At 43.8% G+C, this 20623-nt stretch overlaps 1 protein-coding gene across 1 annotated transcript; it reads left to right on the forward strand.

Annotated features, from left to right (window-relative positions):
• The first annotated feature begins 292 nt into the window (after positions 1 to 292).
• Positions 293 to 4447, forward strand: utp23 (UTP23, small subunit processome component). Its single transcript, NM_001045669.1, is given in 3 exon segments — positions 293 to 516; positions 1982 to 2156; positions 4006 to 4447. Coding segments are annotated over 3 exon segments (741 nt in total). The 5' UTR covers positions 293 to 328; the 3' UTR covers positions 4384 to 4447.
• The last annotated feature ends 16176 nt before the right edge of the window (positions 4448 to 20623 follow it).

Below are 20623 nucleotides of genomic sequence, written 5' to 3' on the forward strand. Positions count from 1 at the left end.
CTTTAAAACAAACAGAGCCGATACCAGGAAAGCAAATTTACAGGGAAAGATTTGTTACAAAGTAGCTCTGGGCAAGAGAGACAATACTCTCACTAGAAAGCCCTACACTGAGCGCAATGCGCTGAGGCACAGCAACATTTGTTATACGCAACACTATTGGCAGCAGCTGGAAACTATTGTACGCAAGCGCGAGAGTGCGGGGGCGGGGCTAGCTACAACTTCCGGCCTCCCAAGGTTCCACGCTTGTGTTGCTTCCGGCTCGGTGCATGTGAGTTAGCGCCGCGGAGTTTATGGGTTGCGCCGGTTTCCCGCTACCGCCGCCGCTAGCATGAAGATCACTCGGCAGAAACACGCCAAGAAATACCTCACCTTCTACCGCTTCAACTTCGGCCTCCGGGAGCCCTACCAGGTGCTGTTGGATGGGACGTTCTGCCAGGCGGCCCTCAGGAACAAGATCCAGATCAAGGAGCAGCTGCCCAAGTACCTGATGGGGGAAGTGCAGCTCTGCACCAGCCAGTGAGTGCCGGGGGGCTCTGTGCTACCGGAATAGTGTGTGGGTACGGGGGGCAGCCGGTATGGGGCTGTGATAGAGGGGGGCAGCCGGTATGGGGCTGTGATAGAGGGGGGCAGCCGGTATGGGGCTGTGATAGAGGGGGGCAGCCGGTATGGGGCTGTGATAGAGGGGGGCAGCCGGTATGGGGCTATGATAGAGGGGGGCAGCCGGTATGGGGCTATGATAGAGGGGGGCAGCCGGTATGGGGCTGTGATAGAGGGGGGCAGCCGGTATGGGGCTATGATAGAGGGGGGCAGCCGGTATGGGGCTGTGATAGAGGGGGCAGCCGGTATGGGGCTATGATAGAGGGGGGCAGCCGGTATGGGGCTGTGATAGAGGGGGGCAGCCGGTATGGGGCTATGATAGAGGGGGGCAGCCGGTATGGGGCTATGATAGAGGGGGGCAGCCGGTATGGGGCTATGATAGAGGGGGGCAGCCGGTATGGGGCTGTGATGAGGGGGCAGCCGGTATGGGGCTGTGATAGAGGGGGCAGCCGGTATGGGGCTATGATAGAGGGGGGCAGCCGGTATGGGGCTATGATAGAGGGGGGCAGCCGGTATGGGGCTATGATAGAGGGGGGCAGCCGGTATGGGGCTGTGATAGAGGGGGCAGCCGGTATGGGGCTATGATAGAGGGGGGCAGCCGGTATGGGGCTATGATAGAGGGGGCAGCCGGTATGGGGCTGTGATAGAGGGGGGCAGCCGGTATGGGGCTGTGATAGAGGGGGCAGCCGGTATGGGGCTGTGATAGAGGGGGGCAGCCGGTATGGGGCTATGATAGAGGGGGCAGCCGGTATGGGGCTATGATAGAGGGGGCAGCCGGTATGGGGCTATGATAGAGGGGGCAGCCGGTATGGGGCTGTGATAGAGGGGGGCAGCCGGTATGGGGCTGTGATAGAGGGGGCAGCCGGTATGGGGCTGTGATAGAGGGGGGCAGCCGGTATGGGGCTATGATAGAGGGGGGCAGCCGGTATGGGGCTATGATAGAGGGGGGCAGCCGGTATGGGGCTGTGATAGAGGGGGGCAGCCGGTATGGGGCTGTGATAGAGGGGGGCAGCCGGTATGGGGCTGTGATAGAGGGGGGCAGCCGGTATGGGGCTGTGATAGAGGGGGGCAGCCGGTATGGGGCTATGATAGAGGGGGGCAGCCGGTATGGGGCTGTGATAGAGGGGGGCAGCCGGTATGGGGCTGTGATAGAGGGGGGCAGCCGGTATGGGGCTGTGATAGAGGGGGGCAGCCGGTATGGGGCTGTGATAGAGGGGGCAGCCGGTATGGGGCTGTGATAGAGAGGGGCAGCCAGTATGAGAGAGTACAGCACTGCGGAATATGTTGGCCCTTTATAAATAAATGTTAATAATAATAATAGTGATGTTTATTTAAAGATTTGAGACTTTTGCATTGTGACGATTGATTTGTTTTTCTATTACAGCTGTGTTATGAAGGAGCTGCAGTCCCTTGGCAAAGAGCTCTATGGGGCCAAATTAATTGCCCAAAGATTTCAAGTGAGGAGCTGCTCTCATTTCCAGAATCCCGTCAGTGGCTCCACGTGCCTTTTATCCTTGACTGCCGACGGCAACCCTCACCATTATTTCATCGCCACACAGGTACCAGCGAGACGTGCCGCCTACATACAGCTCTCTGCCATTCATACGCGGCCCTGCTTAGTTACTTGCACTCAGTTTCCTCGCTAAGAAGCGGTGCTGCTCTGGGTCTCCAGAGATTTTTATTTGCCTCATTAGTGTAAATATGTGATAATCTAGACAGCTTGCCATTACAGTGTCATTACAGTAAGCAGTGTGTGTGTGACAACATGCAGGATATTTATTATTTTTTATTATATATACCGGTATGTATTATTTGTTTTACCATGGGAAAGGTGTAGCCCATGAATAAAATTTCCAGGATAATAATTCTTCCTTTTGTTCTATACACCCTTTTTTGACATTATATTTGTATTAAGCAGCAGTTTGCCCCTTGGAAAGAGACAGAAGAGAAAGGCAAATAATTTAGAAGCCATAGAAAATAAGTCATATCTTCAATCCTCAATATGCTTTGGGCAGCTCTTATGCTTTAGAGTCATCAGAAATTATGGTTATTCTGTCATAAAATCTGATGCTATTAGGCTAAATTCTCACATTCTGAGCAAAATGCTTTGGTTTTGGTAATGTGCTGATTATCGTGACTATTATGTCGGGATTTATGTAACCCCCTCTTGTAAATTATAAGGATATAAGAAGACACAGATGAATTCCATGACCATATAAAAACACAAGGCTGCAGGGTCAGGGGTGTTTATACAGGTCATGAAACTCTTGAGTTGATATCTAATATCCTCAGGGGGTAGATTATACTCTATAATACACAAGTTTCAGGCAAAACATAAAGCACAGCATTTATAGTCTAGTTCTTCTCGCTTATTTTGAAGAGCTAAACCCATAGTGACATCAATAATGTCGTTTATTCAAGTGTACAGTTATGAGACCTGTTATCCAGAATGCTCGGGACCTGGGGTTTTCCAGATGAGGTTTTTCCATAATTTGGATCGCCATACCTTAAGTCTGCTAAAAATCATTTAAACATTAATTAAGCCCAATAGGAATATTTTGCTTCTAGTAAGGATGAATTATATCTTAGTTGGGATCAAGTACAGGTACTGTTTTATTATTACAGAGAAAAGGGAATCATTTAACCATTAAATAAACCCAATAGGGCTGTTCTGCTCCCAATAAGGGGTAATTATATCTTAGTTGGGATCAACTACAGGTACTGTTTTATTATTACAGAGAAAAGGGAATAATTTAACCATGAAATAAACCCAATAGGGCTGTTCTGCCCCCAATAAGGGGTAATTATATCTTAGTTGGGATCAAGTACAGGTACTGTTTTATTATTACAGAGAAAAGGGAATAATTTAACCATTAAATAAACCCAATAGGGCTGTTCTGCCCCCAATAAGGGGTAATTATATCTTAGTTGGGATCAAGTACAGGTACTGTTTTATTATTACAGCATAACAACGAAATAGTTTTTAAACATTTGAATTATATGATTACAATGGAGTCTATGGGAGATGATACATATAAAGGGAGTGAGTGATCCCCACTAAATCCAGAAGTCCCGTTTTGCAGTGTGGCTCCTACTAGATCTGTTTTATTTTGCTGTTACAATAGAAATGCAGTTGACCCTGTGAGGTGCAATATGCAGACTGTATTAGTGCATCATAATGAATCATCTCCATCAAGTAGATTAGCCTTTTAATCCTGGATTAGGTTTTATTGTATATAGAAACACGTCGATTTTAATCAAGTCAAATAATGGGCGCGTTTGTTCCCACTTTCTTGGTGCCTTAATCTGATACTAGTTTATTAGCGAGCTTAAAGGATTAGTAAATTGAAAATACAGCCTTGGCGAAGTCATTTGATAACGCAGCCGCTACATTTTCATTTGTTACAGGATCAAGAATTGGCAGCGAAAGTAAAGAAGAGGGCTGGCGTGCCACTGATGTTCATCATTCAGAACACCATTGTGCTGGACAAACCCTCCACGAAATCTCTGGCCCGCGTGGAAGCATTGCAGTCCAATCAGCTGGTGCCGGAACACCAGAGACACAGCATCAAGCACCTTAAGGATGAGCAGGGGGTTGCAAAGGACTCGGAGCGCAAAGGAAAGAAACGCAAGCGAGTGAAAGGCCCAAACCCACTCAGCTGCATAAAGAAAAAGAAGAAAGCCCCCCAGCAGCAGCCTGCAGCTTCTACTTCCGCCCAAACAAAGAGGAAGAGGCGGAGAAAGCACGGGAAACCTGCAGGAAGTGAAACGGTGCAAGGGAGCTGATAGAATGCTGCGCTGTGAGACCTATATTGTATATTTTTATTTTATATTAAAAAGAATCTATTTATGTTCATTTTCCTTTCTTTACATTCATCCATGTTTGTTTCTTGCCTTAAGGTGGCCTTACACAGGCAGATTTCAGCTGTCTATTCTGTTCCTTCAGACCGATTCATCAGCTTATCTGCCCATGTATGAGCACCCCTGCTGGGCCTACCTGACCAATATCTGGCCTAAAATGGAGCAGATCTTGATTGGGCAGGTTTGATTTTCCCATCCAATCGGGGGCCACATCGGTTTGTTGATGCATTTCTCAGTCCTAGGGCCAAATGATCAAATCCGTGTATGGCCAGTTTGACTTGAATACAGGTATGGGATCCGTTATCCAGAAAGCTCTGAATTACAGAAAGGCCGTCTCCCATAGACTCCATTATAAGCAAATAATTTTAATTTTTGAAAATGATTTATTATTACAGAGAAAAAGGAAAACAGTACCTGTACTTGATCCCAACTAAGATATAATTACCCCTTATTGGGGGCAGAACAATCCTATTGGGTTTATTTAATGGTTAAATGATTCCCTTTTCTCTGTAATAATAAAACAGTACCTGTAATTGATCCCAACTAAGATATAATTACCCCTTATTGGGGGCAGAACATTCCTATTGGGTTTATTTAATGGTTAAATGATTCCCTTTTCTCTGTAATAATAAAACAGTACCTGTAATTGATCCCAACTAAGATATAATTACCCCTTATTGGGGGCAGAACAGCCCTATTGGGTTTATTTAATGGTTAAATGATTCCCTTTTCTCTGTAATAATAAAACAGTACCTGTACTTGATCCCAACTAAGATATAATTACCCCTTATTGGGGCAGAACAGTCCTATTGGGTTTATTTAATGGTTAAATGATTCCCTTTTCTCTGTAATAATAAAACAGTACCTGTACTTGATCCCAACTAAGATATAATTACCCCTTATTAGGGGCAGAACAGCCCTATTGGGTTTATTTAATGGTTAAATGATTCCCTTTTCTCTGTAATAATAAAACAGTACCTGTAATTGATCCCAACTAAGATATACAGTGGTGTGAAAAACCATTTAAAAACTGCATTTTGTGTTTACTTGTGTTATCTTTGACTAATAGTTAATGGTTTTTGATGAGCAGAAACATTTAAGTGTGACAAACATGCAAAAGAATAAGAAATCAGGAAGGGGGCAAATAGTTTTTCACACCACTGTAATTACCCCTTATTGGGGGCAGAACAGCCCTATTGGGTTTATTTAATGGTTAAATGATTCCCTTTTCTCTGTAATAATAAAACAGTACCTGTACTTGATCCCAACTAAGATATAATTACCCCTTATTGGGGCAGAACAGCCCTATTGGGTTTATTTAATGGTTAAATGATTCCCTTTTTCTCTGTGATAATAAAACAGTACCTGTACTTGATCCCAACTAAGATATAATTACCCCTTATTGGGGCAGAACAGCCCTATTGGGTTTATTTAATGGTTAAATGATTCCCTTTTCTCTGTAATAATAAAACAGTACCTGTACTTGATCCCAACTAAGATATAATTACCCCTTATTGGGGCAGAACAGCCCTATTGGGTTTATTTAATGGTTAAATGATTCCCTTTTTCTCTGTGATAATAAAACAGTACCTGTACTTGATCCCAACTAAGATATAATTACCCCTTATTGGGGCAGAACAGCCCTATTGGGTTTATTTAATGGTTAAATGATTCCCTTTTTCTCTGTGATAATAAAACAGTACCTGTACTTGATCCCAACTAAGATATAATTCATCCTTAATGGAAGCACAACAAGCCTACTGGGTGTTTTCAATATTAAAATGATTTTTAGCAGACTTAAGGCATGGAGATCCAAATTACAGAAAGACCCCTTATCCGGAAAACCCCCAGGCCCCGAGCATTCTGGATAACAGGTCCCATACCTGTACTCAAAAAACCAATTACTCCCAGGGATGCAGAGTGCTTTAAAACCATCTTTGTCTTTATTATGGAGAAATGCAGAATGAAAATTAAAAATAAATGCATTGCATTAGAATGCCACTGTCTGCCTCATACTAAATATTTTACACTGAACTTCCCCTTTAATTGAGAATTCACCTGTAAAAAAAAAAAAAAAAAAATGGTTTCTATATGGCTTATGAATTAGAAATTTCCCACGTGAATGCTTCTGCACTAGAAGGGCCACTTGTACCCCACAGACGTCTCTCGGTAAGTTGCACCGCATAATAAAGAGCCATACGCGGCATTATCTGTTGTAACAGCAGGAATATCTATTCCAGTTGCCGTCAGATGGAAAGGGAACATAGGCTGCCTGCTTTAGAGATTTGGGGAGAATATAGTTATTTAAAGCTGACAGTGACAGTTCATCCTTTATGACCTATTCTACCGTGTCATGGACGCAGGAGCGGAGCCTGCACATAAATCAGTGCTGTGAGACTGCTACAGAATAATCCTTCCCTCTGATTCGGGGGGGAGTGGGCACACAGTGTGTGTAGCATAATGCCTCCAGTGCTCTGGGCCCTGCCCGTGGCCCTCCTAGTGAAATGCAATACAGTCTCTTGGCTAGGAGCAAGATGGAACGTTCACAGATGTCGACGCATTTTTATAGAAATAAAAACAGGTGGGAATAGAAGTTATAAGAACTCGCCATGTTTGTAAAGAAGCTGCGCAGAGTAGAAAGTGACTGTTTGTCAACTTAAAACTAACCGGAAGGCGGAAGGGGACTGCGTAATGAATTGTATCCATGTTTCAGAATGTTTAAAGACATAATTGTGAGAAATATCAAGGCAATGAGCAAACTGGGGGTGCAACTTATGTGTTTTAGCCAATAATATAAGAAAGAGGGGTACAGCACGGACAGACAGTGGATGCCAAGCAACAAGGAGAATGGTGGCTCAGTACTATTATTATTAGTAACATTTATTTATAAAGCGCCAACATATTCCGCAGCGCTGTACAATAAGTGGGTTCCATACATTGGACATACAGAGTAACATATAAAGCAATCAATAACCGATACAAGAGGTGAAGAGAGCCCTGCCCAAAAGAGCTTACAATACTAGCAGTACAGGGAGTATAACATACATTCTTGCAGTGTATTTAAGTGTCTTCTCTGGTCCCTTTAACTTATGTGCAATAGAGCATGCTGGGGCACAACTGATAAGTCAGACATAGGGAATATTCCTGGGCATGTCCTGATAAAGTCACCAGTCTGTTCCATGTTAAACCAACAGTAACATCTAGCTGGAAATAGTCCCCGTGTAGCTCCCATACATTAATTCATTCTCAAACTGACAAGTATTGAGCACCTAAGAGTCTTTAGCATAATAATCAAGGTTTCAAATATAATAAAAGATAAAGGGAAAGTTGTGCTTAAATATTAAATCATTATGTGGGGGCGCAATGAGGCTGTGACCAGAGAATTCATACAGACACAAGATAATATGGGAGTTAGAGCCTAGAAAGCAAGCAAGTTGCAGGTAAAACTCAGTCTCTGGGTAAAATATGTAATGAAGCAGTAGAAGCGGATGTTAAATTATACAACTTTTTATGTCTGTAAAACATGTTGTACCTGTTCTGAGATACAAGCGATCTTTTCTGCACCTTTCCTTTCTCTCCTTTGATCACAATCCCCCCTAAAGCTCAGCGGCTGCCGGCCGTCCTACTCCCTGGTGCCCAAAGGGGCAGCAACTCCAGAACAAATATGTAGATATGCGAAGCTTAAACACCCTTTACCCCTGCCTAACTGTTAAAGAAGAAGGAAAGGAAAAATCACTGTAAGGCACCCCCCAATGATTGTAAGGCTGAAAAAAGACACACGTCTATCAAGTTTAATTTTAACGGAGAAGGAAAGCCATTCTGGCATTTTACTGCCAATAGATTCGCCACATTCGTGCCACCTAGAACAATATATTTATTAGGCAGAAAACATTGCCATACCTGAGTAAAGAGCCCTAGTAGCTTTCTACAGCAGTTGCCATTTTAAGTAGCTTCCTGTATGCAGTCTCTAGCTCTTATAGCGTTAAGGGTGAGGGGTGCAGGAGAGGAGAGAGCTGCGCAGACTCTGGCCATGAAATTAAGGATTTTTCTGAGAGAGGAAGTCAGACACTGGAACATCATGTTTACAAAAAAGGAGACAAAAAATCCTGTGTTTCTTTTGATTGAGGACTCAGTGCAGCATTACTGTAAGTGCTTATGGCTGTATTTACACAGACCTTTCTGATAAAGCTTAGTTAGTTCTTAACCTTTCCTTCTCTTTTAATGCCTATATATAACCTGCCTAACTGCTAGTTGATCCAGAGGAAGGTAAAAACCCCATCTGGACCCTCTCTAACTCAATAATGTCCCGTTTGAGCACTGGAGACCAAAACTGAACAGCATATTCTAGATGGGGCCTTACCAGCGCTCTGTAAAGGGGAAGAATAACCCCCTCCTCCCGTGAATCTATACCCCTTTTAATACAGCTCAAAACCTTGTTTGCCCTTGCAGCTGCTGCCTGGCATTGCTTGCTACAGCCAAGTTTATTATCTACAAGGACTCCAAGGTCCTTCTCCATTATGGATTTGCCTAGTGCAGTCCCATTAAGGGTCTCCTTCACAAATCGTTTTCATGAGCCGTATGCATTCCGGCAGGTAGTGTTCTCCTGACTTCTGCTAAACCCACATATTTACATCAGACTTCCAGATGAAGAAATGCCATTTATCACTCGAGAAGTTGTGTTTCCAGAGTCCAATGGCGGTGACCTTTCCACCACTCAAGCCGACGCTTGCCATTGCATGTTTGGCGCCTATGGTAACCCATAAAAACCCCAAGATCCCCATGAACAGTTCATATCTTTTGGACACAGAAACTCAGCTGTGAATGGTCCAACTGAGAGTGTCATATAGACAAGAGTGCCCAGATCATGTTGGCCATTGTGGCTTATTAGAAAGTTGCACTTGGTACTTTGTTACTCATCCATGATGCCACTGGAAAGGAGAAGGAAAGGTAAAAACTCAGTAAGCTTTATCAGAAAGGTCTATGTAAATACAGCCATAAGCACTCACACAATATATTACATAAATGTAGAGTCCTCTATCAAAAGAAACACAGGATTTCTTGTATTCTTTTTTGTGAACATGTTCTTCAATATCAGACTTCCTCTCTTTTAGGGCTCCTTCAGGTTTCGGGCTTGAGTCTGCTCAGTTCTCTCCTCTCTCCTGCTCCCCCCTCCCATAAGAATGCATAAGAGCTCATTTCCCCCACCCTTAGGAATGTGTGATCTGAGCTTCCAATGGCTATAACTGCAGCAGGAAGCTACCAGGACCAAGCTAACATGGCAGCTGCTATCGGAGGGAGCTTCTAGGGTTGTTTACTCAGGTATGGTAATGCTTTCTGCTGAATAAATATAGCGTTCTAGGGGGCACTAATGTGGCGAATGTATTGGCAGTAAAATGCCAAAATGACTTTCCTTCTTCTTTAATAAAAACCAACATACAGAACAGATAAGACCAGGAGAAGCCACCAGCTTTTCAGGATTGGGTATAAAACAAATCCCTGGCTCTTACACAAGCCGTTCCACATATCCATCCAATACCCGTTCCCAGGAGCCATTAAGGGGATGAAAGTGATAACCGACTGTGAGTGAGATGTGGACATGGGGACAATGAGCTGAGCGGTTCTGTATGACATACATCAGCCAAGCTCTGGCTACAATATAATAGATTTACTGCTGCTGGCAGTTTAGATTGAATTTAGTAGGGGATCAATCTGCCCAGGATGACAGTCCCTTTAATCCCATGTGCTTTATTAATAGACGGCGGTCTCGCTGTTGCTCTGGGAAGGTCTCAGCTATACATTGCTAATGCTTTTACAGCACAAAGTGGGTTTAGCACAACTAGGATCCCTTTCCGCATTGCTTGTCACACTTTCACTCTCCCTTCGTTCTTTATGATCCCCCCGTTGCCGGCTGGAAGCTTCACTGAGGACGTTTAAGAGACACGGAGATGTTAAATAAGAATGGCTGATATTTGTTGCCGACATAGAAATGTTAGCGGATTTAATTTACACGGCGCTCCCCGCACTGATTCAGGCTAATTGAGTTGTATTTCTCACTGTAAAGAAGATAAATATTTGGGGATATGTTTTTATTTATACACGTGGAAGTCTCTGTCAAACAGCAACTGCAAATAATTCCCGACGCCACCGGAGCGCATCTTCTTTTCTTAATTACCTTCTGTATAGATCAGTGCTTTCATCTAACTGATATTCACTAGAAAGAGAGAAATCACCAACCCGACAGGATTATTTGTGCCACAAATCTAAAAGTTCCATAGTCTGTTATTCCTCTCTCCTCTTCCATCTTCCACATCTTTGTTTAAAGGGATAGCCTAGAACTAAAGGTTTCAATTGTTCCGTTTCTCTTTTATTTAAGATATTCAGTATCTTATTTATCGAGCTACTTTGTGGTGTTGGGAACAAAACAGGTGCAATTGGGTATTCGCAACTATGGCATTTGTGTCGAGCCACTTTGAATTTAGTGGAAGTCTTGCCTAAGCCATAAGGTCCCCAACCTTTTTTACTCTGAGCCACAGTCAAATGTAAAAAGACTTGGGAAGCAACACAAGCACCATAAACGTTCATGGAGGAGCCAAATAAGGGCTGTGATTGGCTATTAGGGGCCTCTATGCACCCTATCAGCTTACAGGGGCTTTATTTGGTAGGAAATCTTGTTTTTATTCAACCAAAACTTGCCCCCAAGTCAGGAATTCAAAAATAACTACTTGGTTTGGGGGCACTGAGAGCAACATCCAAGGGGTTGGGGAGCAACATGTTGCCCTGAGCCACTGGTTGGGGATCACTGCCATAAGGGATCATTCAAGCTAAAGGCAGTGTGAAAACACCACTTTGCACACCACCTTCTGCCCTTTCTGCATTGCCCTAGGTCTCTGCTTTCCATTTTAGTCATTGCCACTACCCCCACTAATACAGCACTGACTGCTTTCATCCTTTTCACTGTAAAATCCAGTCCAGCTTGTGAGGTGGAAATACAGCCTTCTCCAAGCACAAAAAGGAGGAAAAAGGCTATAGCCTATGACTATACAGCATGAAACGCGTAAGGCAATACAGGTATTGTTCAGATAAACGTATTCTTTGGTGATCTTCATGGTTTATGAGTGCCCAGTTTGTCCCTTTTGGTGGTCCGAGTATATGTTTTTTCCTCACCTCCTTGCTGAGGGTCTGGGGCTGGTGTACCTGGAACACGTTACTTGTTTAGGGAGTTATTAACTACATAAATCATTTCTACTATAATAATGTGGTTTATGTTACAATATATTTTTTCTTTCGAAATACAGTCTTGTCCAATTACCATGTGACACCACTTTGATGTGAGGTTACTGGCAAGGCAGGAGTTAACAAGCACTGGGGGGGAGTAGCCAATCAGCATCAAACACAGGTTTTTTAAGCTCTGGGAATGCACACATCATTGCCAGTTCTTTTTGGCTTTAGTGTGATCCTTTGAGTGTTTCTGAATGCTAGAGTGAATCCCTGCAACCTAATCCTGTGTGTTCTGCTCATGGTTGCCCCTGGAACATAGACCCTAAATATACCTGCCGCTTGGCCCCCAGTCGGTGCAGCTCTGAGGCTCAGTGTTCACCTCGCGCAGCTTGGGACCCCTGTTGTTCTGCTACAGGATTATTTCTCTTTGAGAGGTGCCACAATAATTAGTTACAGCCCCTCAGGTTGGCAACACTGTTAGTTTGCTACAGTCCCTGCCTTCAGCTACTGGGATCTATAGATATCCCTGCACAGGAAAAAATAGAGAATTTTGATATATATGCCCAGTATAGTCACACTTCACTTAAGGTGGCCAAACATGTTCAGAGTTGGTTGGGCAGTTTGGTGGATTTCTATCTTACTTCCTAACCTATAGGGTTTTGCCAGACCATCCTGCATTCCCATTGGGTTGGAGTCAGTTTGTCTGGAATCAGAGTTTGATCTGATGATTCTTCTTTTCTGTGAGAGGAAGGCTCACTGGCTCTCATCTCCGTCTATCAAGATTTGAGCATTCTGCCATGCCTCCATGTTGATGGTAAAATCAAACCAATTCTGACCATTCTGCGCGAGGGATGACTAGAAAGATAGCACCTCAATATCTGCAGCCAACAATAAATTAATAATTCTTTGGGTGCTGTAAAGCGACACTGTGAAGATTACAGGGAAATCCTCCGAAAGCTTTATTTCATAACTGCAGGGCTGCAAAGGGACAATTTCTCCACAATCTTCATTGAAGTGCTTGTCTTGTATGTAGAGCAACACCACAGTTGGGCTTTGTGGCCTTTACTAACCTGGTGAGAGTCTACAGCAGAAGTCCCTGTACCAATTGCCAGTCCTTTGGCAGGGAGTAAAGCACATACATACACCGATGATATCGTATGAAACCTCGTTTGTACGATATTCGGTGCGTGTATGGCGACTCGGAGAGGCGACTGATATCGCAAAAGGCTGCGGATATCGGTCAACTCACTGATCGGGTGGGTTAAAAGGTTTTGATCGGGCACCATCGAAGGCGCCTGAGCAAAATCTACCTTCAGGGCTGAATTCCTATTGTTTCTACCTCCTTATCTGACGATTCAGCCCTGAATATCTGTGGAGGGTGCGAATGATCTTTCGAAGATCGAAAATCGCCACGTGTGTGGCCGGGCCACCTTGTGCTCTATGCTATGGATATCCAATCTGACTCAAGGTTGACAGCTCAGCCAGACCCTGGGCACAAGCACTTTTGCTCCCCTTAGTGCTCTACCACTTGTGCCTGGGACCATGGATGCAGGGCCACTATCAGGGGGGCACAGGGGGGACAGTCGTCCCGGGCCATTACCTTTAATCAATTCCGGGCCCCTGTCATTGGTGGTCAGCGGTAATCCTATTGGTCAGACCCCATGCCTACATGTGACGTCAGTACGCAACCTTATAAAAGATAGAATGCAATGTGGGCTGGCTACCAATGTTTTAGGGGGGCCCTGGCTGGCTGCCAATGTTTTAGGGGGCCCTGGCTACCAATGTCTGTGTGTCCTTTGTACTGAAGAGAGGGGTCACCGGGGAGGGGCCATTGGGGGTGGGACATGGGAGGAGGGGGGGCCAGAAAATCTTGTTGTGAGGGGCCCCGTGATTTCTGATGGCAGCCCTGCATGGATGCGATGTGTTTTTGTTTCCATATCAAGGTGTCCGGCATACGAGCTCTGCGTTTGGACCCAGGACTGTCTCAGTTGATTGTGACTGATTGGAAAGTGATCCAGGGACGGTGAAGGGAAATGTATTTATAGCGCGTCTCATTACGACAAGCCGGGGATGGAGAGGCTAAATGACTCCCAAGTGAGTGCTCAAAGATTTAATTTAATTCCATTAGGAACAGAGGTTTCAATGACTATTGATCATATTCCCGCGTATAAAAACTACACGTAACAGTGGCCCCTGGCCAAGAAGCCTATTTCCCATTGCTGTGCTATTATCTCTCCTGGCACTATTTGGGGACTTCATGCTGCTTCCTAATCTCCCAACGAGAGCCCTCCAAGCCATTCCTAGCAATGTGATAGTGTTATGGAATCATTACCTGACACCTATTCCTGAGCTCTTTATGCTGCTCTCTCTGTGGGTCGGAGTGTTTTGTCTTCACATCACAAGAACTAGGCATTGTCTAGCCATGAAGTTGTCCCACAGGTCAAACAACCTGCCACATTGGTACTTCCATGTCAGCACCATTGATTATAGGTCTATGTCCCCTAGGGTTTCAATGGACTCTGATCTGATTTGGGTTCAGCCAACGTTACATGTTCTGCATTCATTCTCTTGCTGAGTGAAGGTGGCCACATATTTGTTAACCTTATGCTTATATGACCCATTGCCTTTTGGCTGAATATCGATCTGCAGGTTAAAAGATTTAGTCGGATTGGGGGCCGCATCGGCTCGTTGATGCAGTCCCCGAACCAACTGCCCCATTGCTGCCATTATATTAGCCTACATTTTCCCCCGATATTGCCCACCCCCAGGTGGGGATATCAGGAGAAGATCCGCTCACTTGGCTTGGCGATCACGCAAAGCGAGCGGATCTTCACGTGTATTACCACCTTAAGAGTGCAAGCGAGACATAAGCATTGGCCTAGATTTCCATGCATGTGAATGGCGGTTGGGTTACATAGTTACATAGTTACATAGGGTTGAAAAAAGACCATTGTCCATCAAGTTCAACCCATCCGAGTAAACCCAGCACACAACCTATACTAACCAATCTATACACTCACATACATAAACTATATATATACAACCAGTAATACTAACTGTAGATATTAGTATCACAATAGCCTTGGATATTCTGCTTGTTCAAAAACTCATCCAGGCCCCTCTTAAAGGGTTAGTGGCGTTGGGTGAGTGCCGCCATAGCCTGCGCCGAGCCAGAGAATGTAACGGCGCTGGAATAACAACAGAGTAAAGGTGAAGTCTTCAAACATAAATTTTCCTATGGCTTTTATATTATATTGGCACTTTTTTTTGCCTTCGGCATCACAAATCATTGCAAACTTTAGACTTTTTTCCGCTTATCCCTTTATTGATGGGCTCTCAAGGAATTCCCTTTAAATCTGTTATTCGGCTGGAATCAATCTGTTGTAAGCGACGCCTGGAGGATTGCTGTTCTACAGATTAGTATTGAGAGATGTGATTTAACTATTCCCCCGACCTCCATGCTCAGTTTTCCTCGCCCGGGCCTTTGTCTCCTGGGTTTGCGCGCCACGTAACGCTCTTGGCAGTCGGCTTTAATAGGGGAGTGATGTGACTGAAAAGCAATAGCACCAGCATTTCCCCCTCTAATCGCTCAATTTGTGCAGAGCCGGAGCAGAGAGTGTGCCGTCCCTTATCTTAGTTTAATGATGAAACGTTGGCAATGGATGTAACAATAATTCACTAGGAAAACGTGCTCTTTGACACCATTAAAGTGTTGAATCTACTGTGTGAGTAGGGGATCACATTTATGCCTTTTGGGTTTTTTATTTTTTTATTTTCCGAAGGCCAACATAGCTCCTTCAATCATCCTCAATTACGGGCTGGGCACGTACCCATCTTGGCACACAATACAGAGATAATGGATGTGTCGCAGGGAAATTCTCTATGAACGAATATAATAGTGCATAATAGCTAGGCTCTTGAATGGATTCTTCCATGTTACCATGAGGCAGCGTTTTTATTTCTGTCTGCTAGGTTCTAAATGGATCCGGCTTAAGGTGGCCATACACGGGCCGATTCTAGCTGACGATATTGGTCCCTTAGACATATTCGGCTGCTTATCAGCCTATGTACAGGCACTAACGACAAGCCTGCCCGACCGATATCTGGCCTGAAATCGTGCAGATATCGATTGGGCAGGTTAAAAAATGTATTCGGACTGGGGACCACATCGGCTCGTTGAATGAATGGAAGCAAATCCCACCAACAACATTCCAACATCTAGTGGAGATCCATCTCAGGAGAGCAGAGGCGACTATAGCAACAATGGGTGGACCAGTTGTCCAGATTCTTCTGGCCATAGTGTCTGTGTTTTGGTCATGTTCTTTGTTGTGCTTGGTGTGTGTGTTGGTGGGAGTTGTATTGTGTAGGTGTAGCTATGGTGGGAGCCCAAATTAGTCTTCAGGACCAATATGCTTTATTCATTTATAAAATAGATACACTGAATCTAAGCTCTGCTACTAAATAGGATATATTTTCTCTTTAATGGAAAACCCATGATGCCTTTGACAAGTCTTTCCCCTCGTGCAACGTGAAACTAATTTATGTGCTTCAGAGGCAATTTGTAGCTTTGCCGAAGACAAATTATGCACAGCTCATAACTCGCTAACAAAACTCATGATATCAGTATCCGTCCAACAGAAATGAGAAATGCACTATGTAGATTTTAGGCAAAGGGATTTCATTGTCTGCGGGTAAAACGATGATGCATTATTTATAATTTGGTATGTAATAAGAATCCGCCTGCTGCAGAGCTCGCAAATATTGTGGGCCAACGTTTACCTGTGTAGTTTAATAAGGTCTGACCATTGAGAAATTAATTGAATCTGTTTTCTCTATTTCAGCCGAGTTTATGCAGTAATCCAATATAAAATGGATGAACTGGTTCCTAGCAAATGCCTATCTCTCAGCATTGTGTGGCTCTAAGGTTACAGTCTGGTGGCTGGGCTGCCTTAATTTGAAGGCATTTGCAATTCATAACAGGGCGGTGTGGGCAGCATGTTAAGCAATAATGGTAGAAAAACAACCTGACTCTGAGTATAAATGAAGAAAAGCTAAATTCATTGCTCTAAGTAGTATGGAGAAGTTTAGGAAGATAAATGAATATATTTATAACTGCGACCGTGGTTTTGAAAGTGCAAATCAACTTGGCCTAAAGGTCTGTAACATCTGAACCTTTGGGGACCTCAAGCTATGAATGTCTGGTCATAGTCGGGCAAACCTAATGAAAAAGACCTCTAGGAAGGTATCAGGGTCTTCAGAATGCCCAATTATAAATAAGGTTCCATTCATTTAACTATATTATATAAATGTTTAGTAAAACATGTTGTAATCTCTCTTGGGTGCTCTGGTGAACTGGATTCCATGCTCTTCTGCCTATAAAAACCACCTTTGGTTTTAGGACTGTCCCTCAGCTACAGGGGTGTAGCCATGTCTTAATGCAATGAATGAATCCAAACCCATTGGGTGAGTTTGGAAACCAAACATGAAGCTCGGAGAAGGAGCTGGCAAGAACAGCGCTAAGCACACTAAACTGCTCAGAACCATATAACTAACCATAGAACCGTAAGGCTAACTAGTAATCAGGAACAGACTGGGGTCAGTCCCAGGAGATCTATACAAGGGGCAGGACCAGGACAAGTATCAGGAACCAGAATACAGGGGTAGGATTCATGAAGCAGCACCCAGTGACAAGCTGACTTGCCCTACATTGGGCAATGAGAACGCTCAGAGTACGGGATTATATAGGGAAGCTGATAGTAAACTCAGAGCAAATGACAGCTGATCAGACTTCACCTTTCTGAAAACCAGTTAGTTTTTGAGAGGTTCAAGAATGAGGCAAATTACTCTCTTTTTAGGATAATGTATAATTATAACATGTTGACCAATAAGTAGAAATTGATCCATCCTATTGGCATTTTGCCATATGGAGGGAATTTCCTTACCTCTGTTAGGCAAAATAAATAGCACAGATGTGACCACAATTGGTCTATTTAAGGTTCATTTAAACAGCAATAAATGTCATCGTTATATCCCCTTGCTAATGTCCATAAACCAATATAATTTGCTTCCCATGTAATAATAAGGGGATTCTGTATTGTGTGCTGGTACAGGGACCCATTCAGCAGACTGGGCACCACGTGGCTTGGAATGGACAGATTGCCGTACAGATATATAAATATCCAGAAGGCTGTAAAGTCATTTCATCTCTCCATCTTGGAAGAAGTCATTTCAAATCTGCCTTCCTATGAGCTTTAAAGACTTTGTGTCTGCCGAGCTACTGAATTTATGAAGGAATTTCCTTTTGGTTCAAATAAGACAATAATTCCTCCAGAAAAACTAGTTCACTGGTCAATTTTGAGAAACACAGTTCCGAGATTTAAAAAGAAGGGCTTCTTTTTAGACATTATATATTACTTTAATAAAGTGTATATAACGCAGAAATCCGCTGTGCTTTGCGGCCTACGGCCTCCTTTATTGCTTTTTGCTGCTGTGGAAGTGTAACAAAGCCGCCTGCTCAATGAGAATCAGCCGGGGAACGGCGACTTGGGCGCTGCCTCTGGTTCAGTCACTTCACTCCTAAAGCTCAATGTTCTGTTTACAATGTGGCAAAAAGAATCTAAATATGTCCTTTTCTGCAATGTGGCACCAAATGTCTTTACAGGCCACCGTACCGAAGGACACAGTGATGGACAACAAAGAGGGAAATGCTTCTACAAAGAAAATGATAAATACAAAAAAGTAGTTACATTAAGGGGGTCATTTCTTTATGCTCGAATTCGAATTTTCTTCCAAAATTTTGATACCACTGGTCGCACCAAAGATCGTTCCCACACTCCACTGACGTTCAGGGCTGAATTGTCAGATATGGAGATAGAAACAAGAGGAATTCTACCTCCTTCTGCTGATTCAGCCCTGAACGCAGCCTTCTGCGATATCTGTTGCCTCTTCCAGCCGCCATACACGCACCGAATATCGTACAAAACGAGGTTTCGTATGATATTATTGGTGCGTGTATGGCCGGCTTTAAGATATGGAGATCCAAATTACGGAAAGACCCCTCATCCGGAATACTCTTGGTCCTGAACATTCTGGATAATGGGTCCTATACCTGTATATATTCCATATCCTGGATGTGCCAGGGGGCAGCTATGAAAGCTTTAGGAATACAATTACACATTCTGAAGTCAGTTATTTCTCCCTCTCATTGTTCCATGGATTCCAGAACGCCAAACAGAAATCCTTCTCTGCATCTGTCAGTCATGAACGCTCAGCCCATACAGAAACGGCTTCATCTATAGGATCCATTTCTTATATTTATTATGGGCTGGCTGCGGCAATGCATCGGGGCTGCCAATAATGAGCAAACACAGCCCTAAATCTCTGCTTCTCCCCACTCATCCTATTTATATCTCTCTTTGTCTGCCTGTCAGTGGCAATCCTTCCAGCTCTCTGTCTGTGTAACAGTATTTATCAGCCCATGTTACACGATCTGACAGTCGGAGATAGCGCACCTCTCCCTTCAGTCTCTTCCCTTAACTCAAATTCAGACATTTCTAAGATGCTGTCACAGCCCCTGTCGATCTCCTTCTCTGTATTCTCGTCAGATTTATTTCTCGTTCAGTCCCTATGGGCCTTGCTTTATAGGCAACACAGAGTCAAGTCATAGGGCCACTGGTGGTATCTGCATCCCAGGTAATGGACGGTGAGGCTCATATACCAAGTAGCCTGAAGCCAAATACCAGCCATGATCTTAACTCCTCTGCCACTAATTTGGGGTCCAGTCTGGTTTGTGTATTTACTGGTTTCCAACAATGCATGTGGCTGCAATTTTGTCAGCGCAACTCCTGCTGAGACCGGTATTAAGGGCTACTGCAACAATGTAGATCCAAAGTTGGATAATTAGAGGCCTCTAGCAATGCAGGAGACTGGCAGAGTCCTGCACAGGCCCAATTTTTGAAACCCAAACCAGGCCTGCGACCTGCACCCAGATCTACAACCCAACCCACATTACCGGCAACCCAACTACCATTAAGCTAAAAGTGCTGTCACTACAAATATGGGCATTGTGGTGAGAAAAAACAGGAAAGGTTTAGGAAAACTTGCTTATATTGAGACCCTCAACCCATAAATGCATCTGCAAGTCCTACCGCAACCCACACCTTTACCACTTTTCTGTGGTTAACCCATGGTTACCTGCATGTACCCAGCCTAATAGGGGACAAGAAATACATATATCAGGGATGCCCAACATAAACTTCTTCAGATGTTGTTATACAACAGTTCTCTACCTTTGGCTGTGGGTGGGATGATGGGAATTAAACAGTGAACACTATCATAAAAGCAGCCCTGTAAACACATTGCACATTGCAGCCAAGCTGACCCCCCCAGAAACTCTTCCAAATCACCAAAAACCATGGAGACAGGAGCAACTACTTGGATCAATGGATACCAGACTTTTCAGTACAATCCCCCTTGCAGGTCCGGCCTCTGGTCAGGGTCCCCTTAGCTCAAAATAAGGTTACAGATTTAGGAAAATAGTCATTCCCATATAGATTGTAAGCTCTACAGGTCAGGGACCTCCATCCTCTTGTGTCTTTGACTCTTAACTCATTGCAGCTGTATTTATCTTGTATTTTTCTGTATTTGTTGTTATACTTTGTATTTATCTATTATTATCTTAATAACCCCCTGTTTGTATTAATGTATTCTACTGTACAGCGCTGCGTACATAAGTAGCGCTTTATAAATAAAGATATACATACAGTGGTGTGAAAAACTATTTGCCCCCTTCCTGATTTCTTATTCTTTTGCATGTTTGTCACACTTAAATGTTTCTGCTCATCAAACACATTTAACTATTAGTCAAAGATAACACAAGTAAACACAAAATGCAGTTTTTAAATGAGGGTTTTTATTATTTAGGGAGAAAAAAAATCCAAACCTACAT

Source organism: Xenopus tropicalis, chromosome 6 (assembly GCF_000004195.4).
Source record: "Xenopus tropicalis strain Nigerian chromosome 6, UCB_Xtro_10.0, whole genome shotgun sequence".
Taxonomy (NCBI): domain Eukaryota; kingdom Metazoa; phylum Chordata; class Amphibia; order Anura; family Pipidae; genus Xenopus; species Xenopus tropicalis.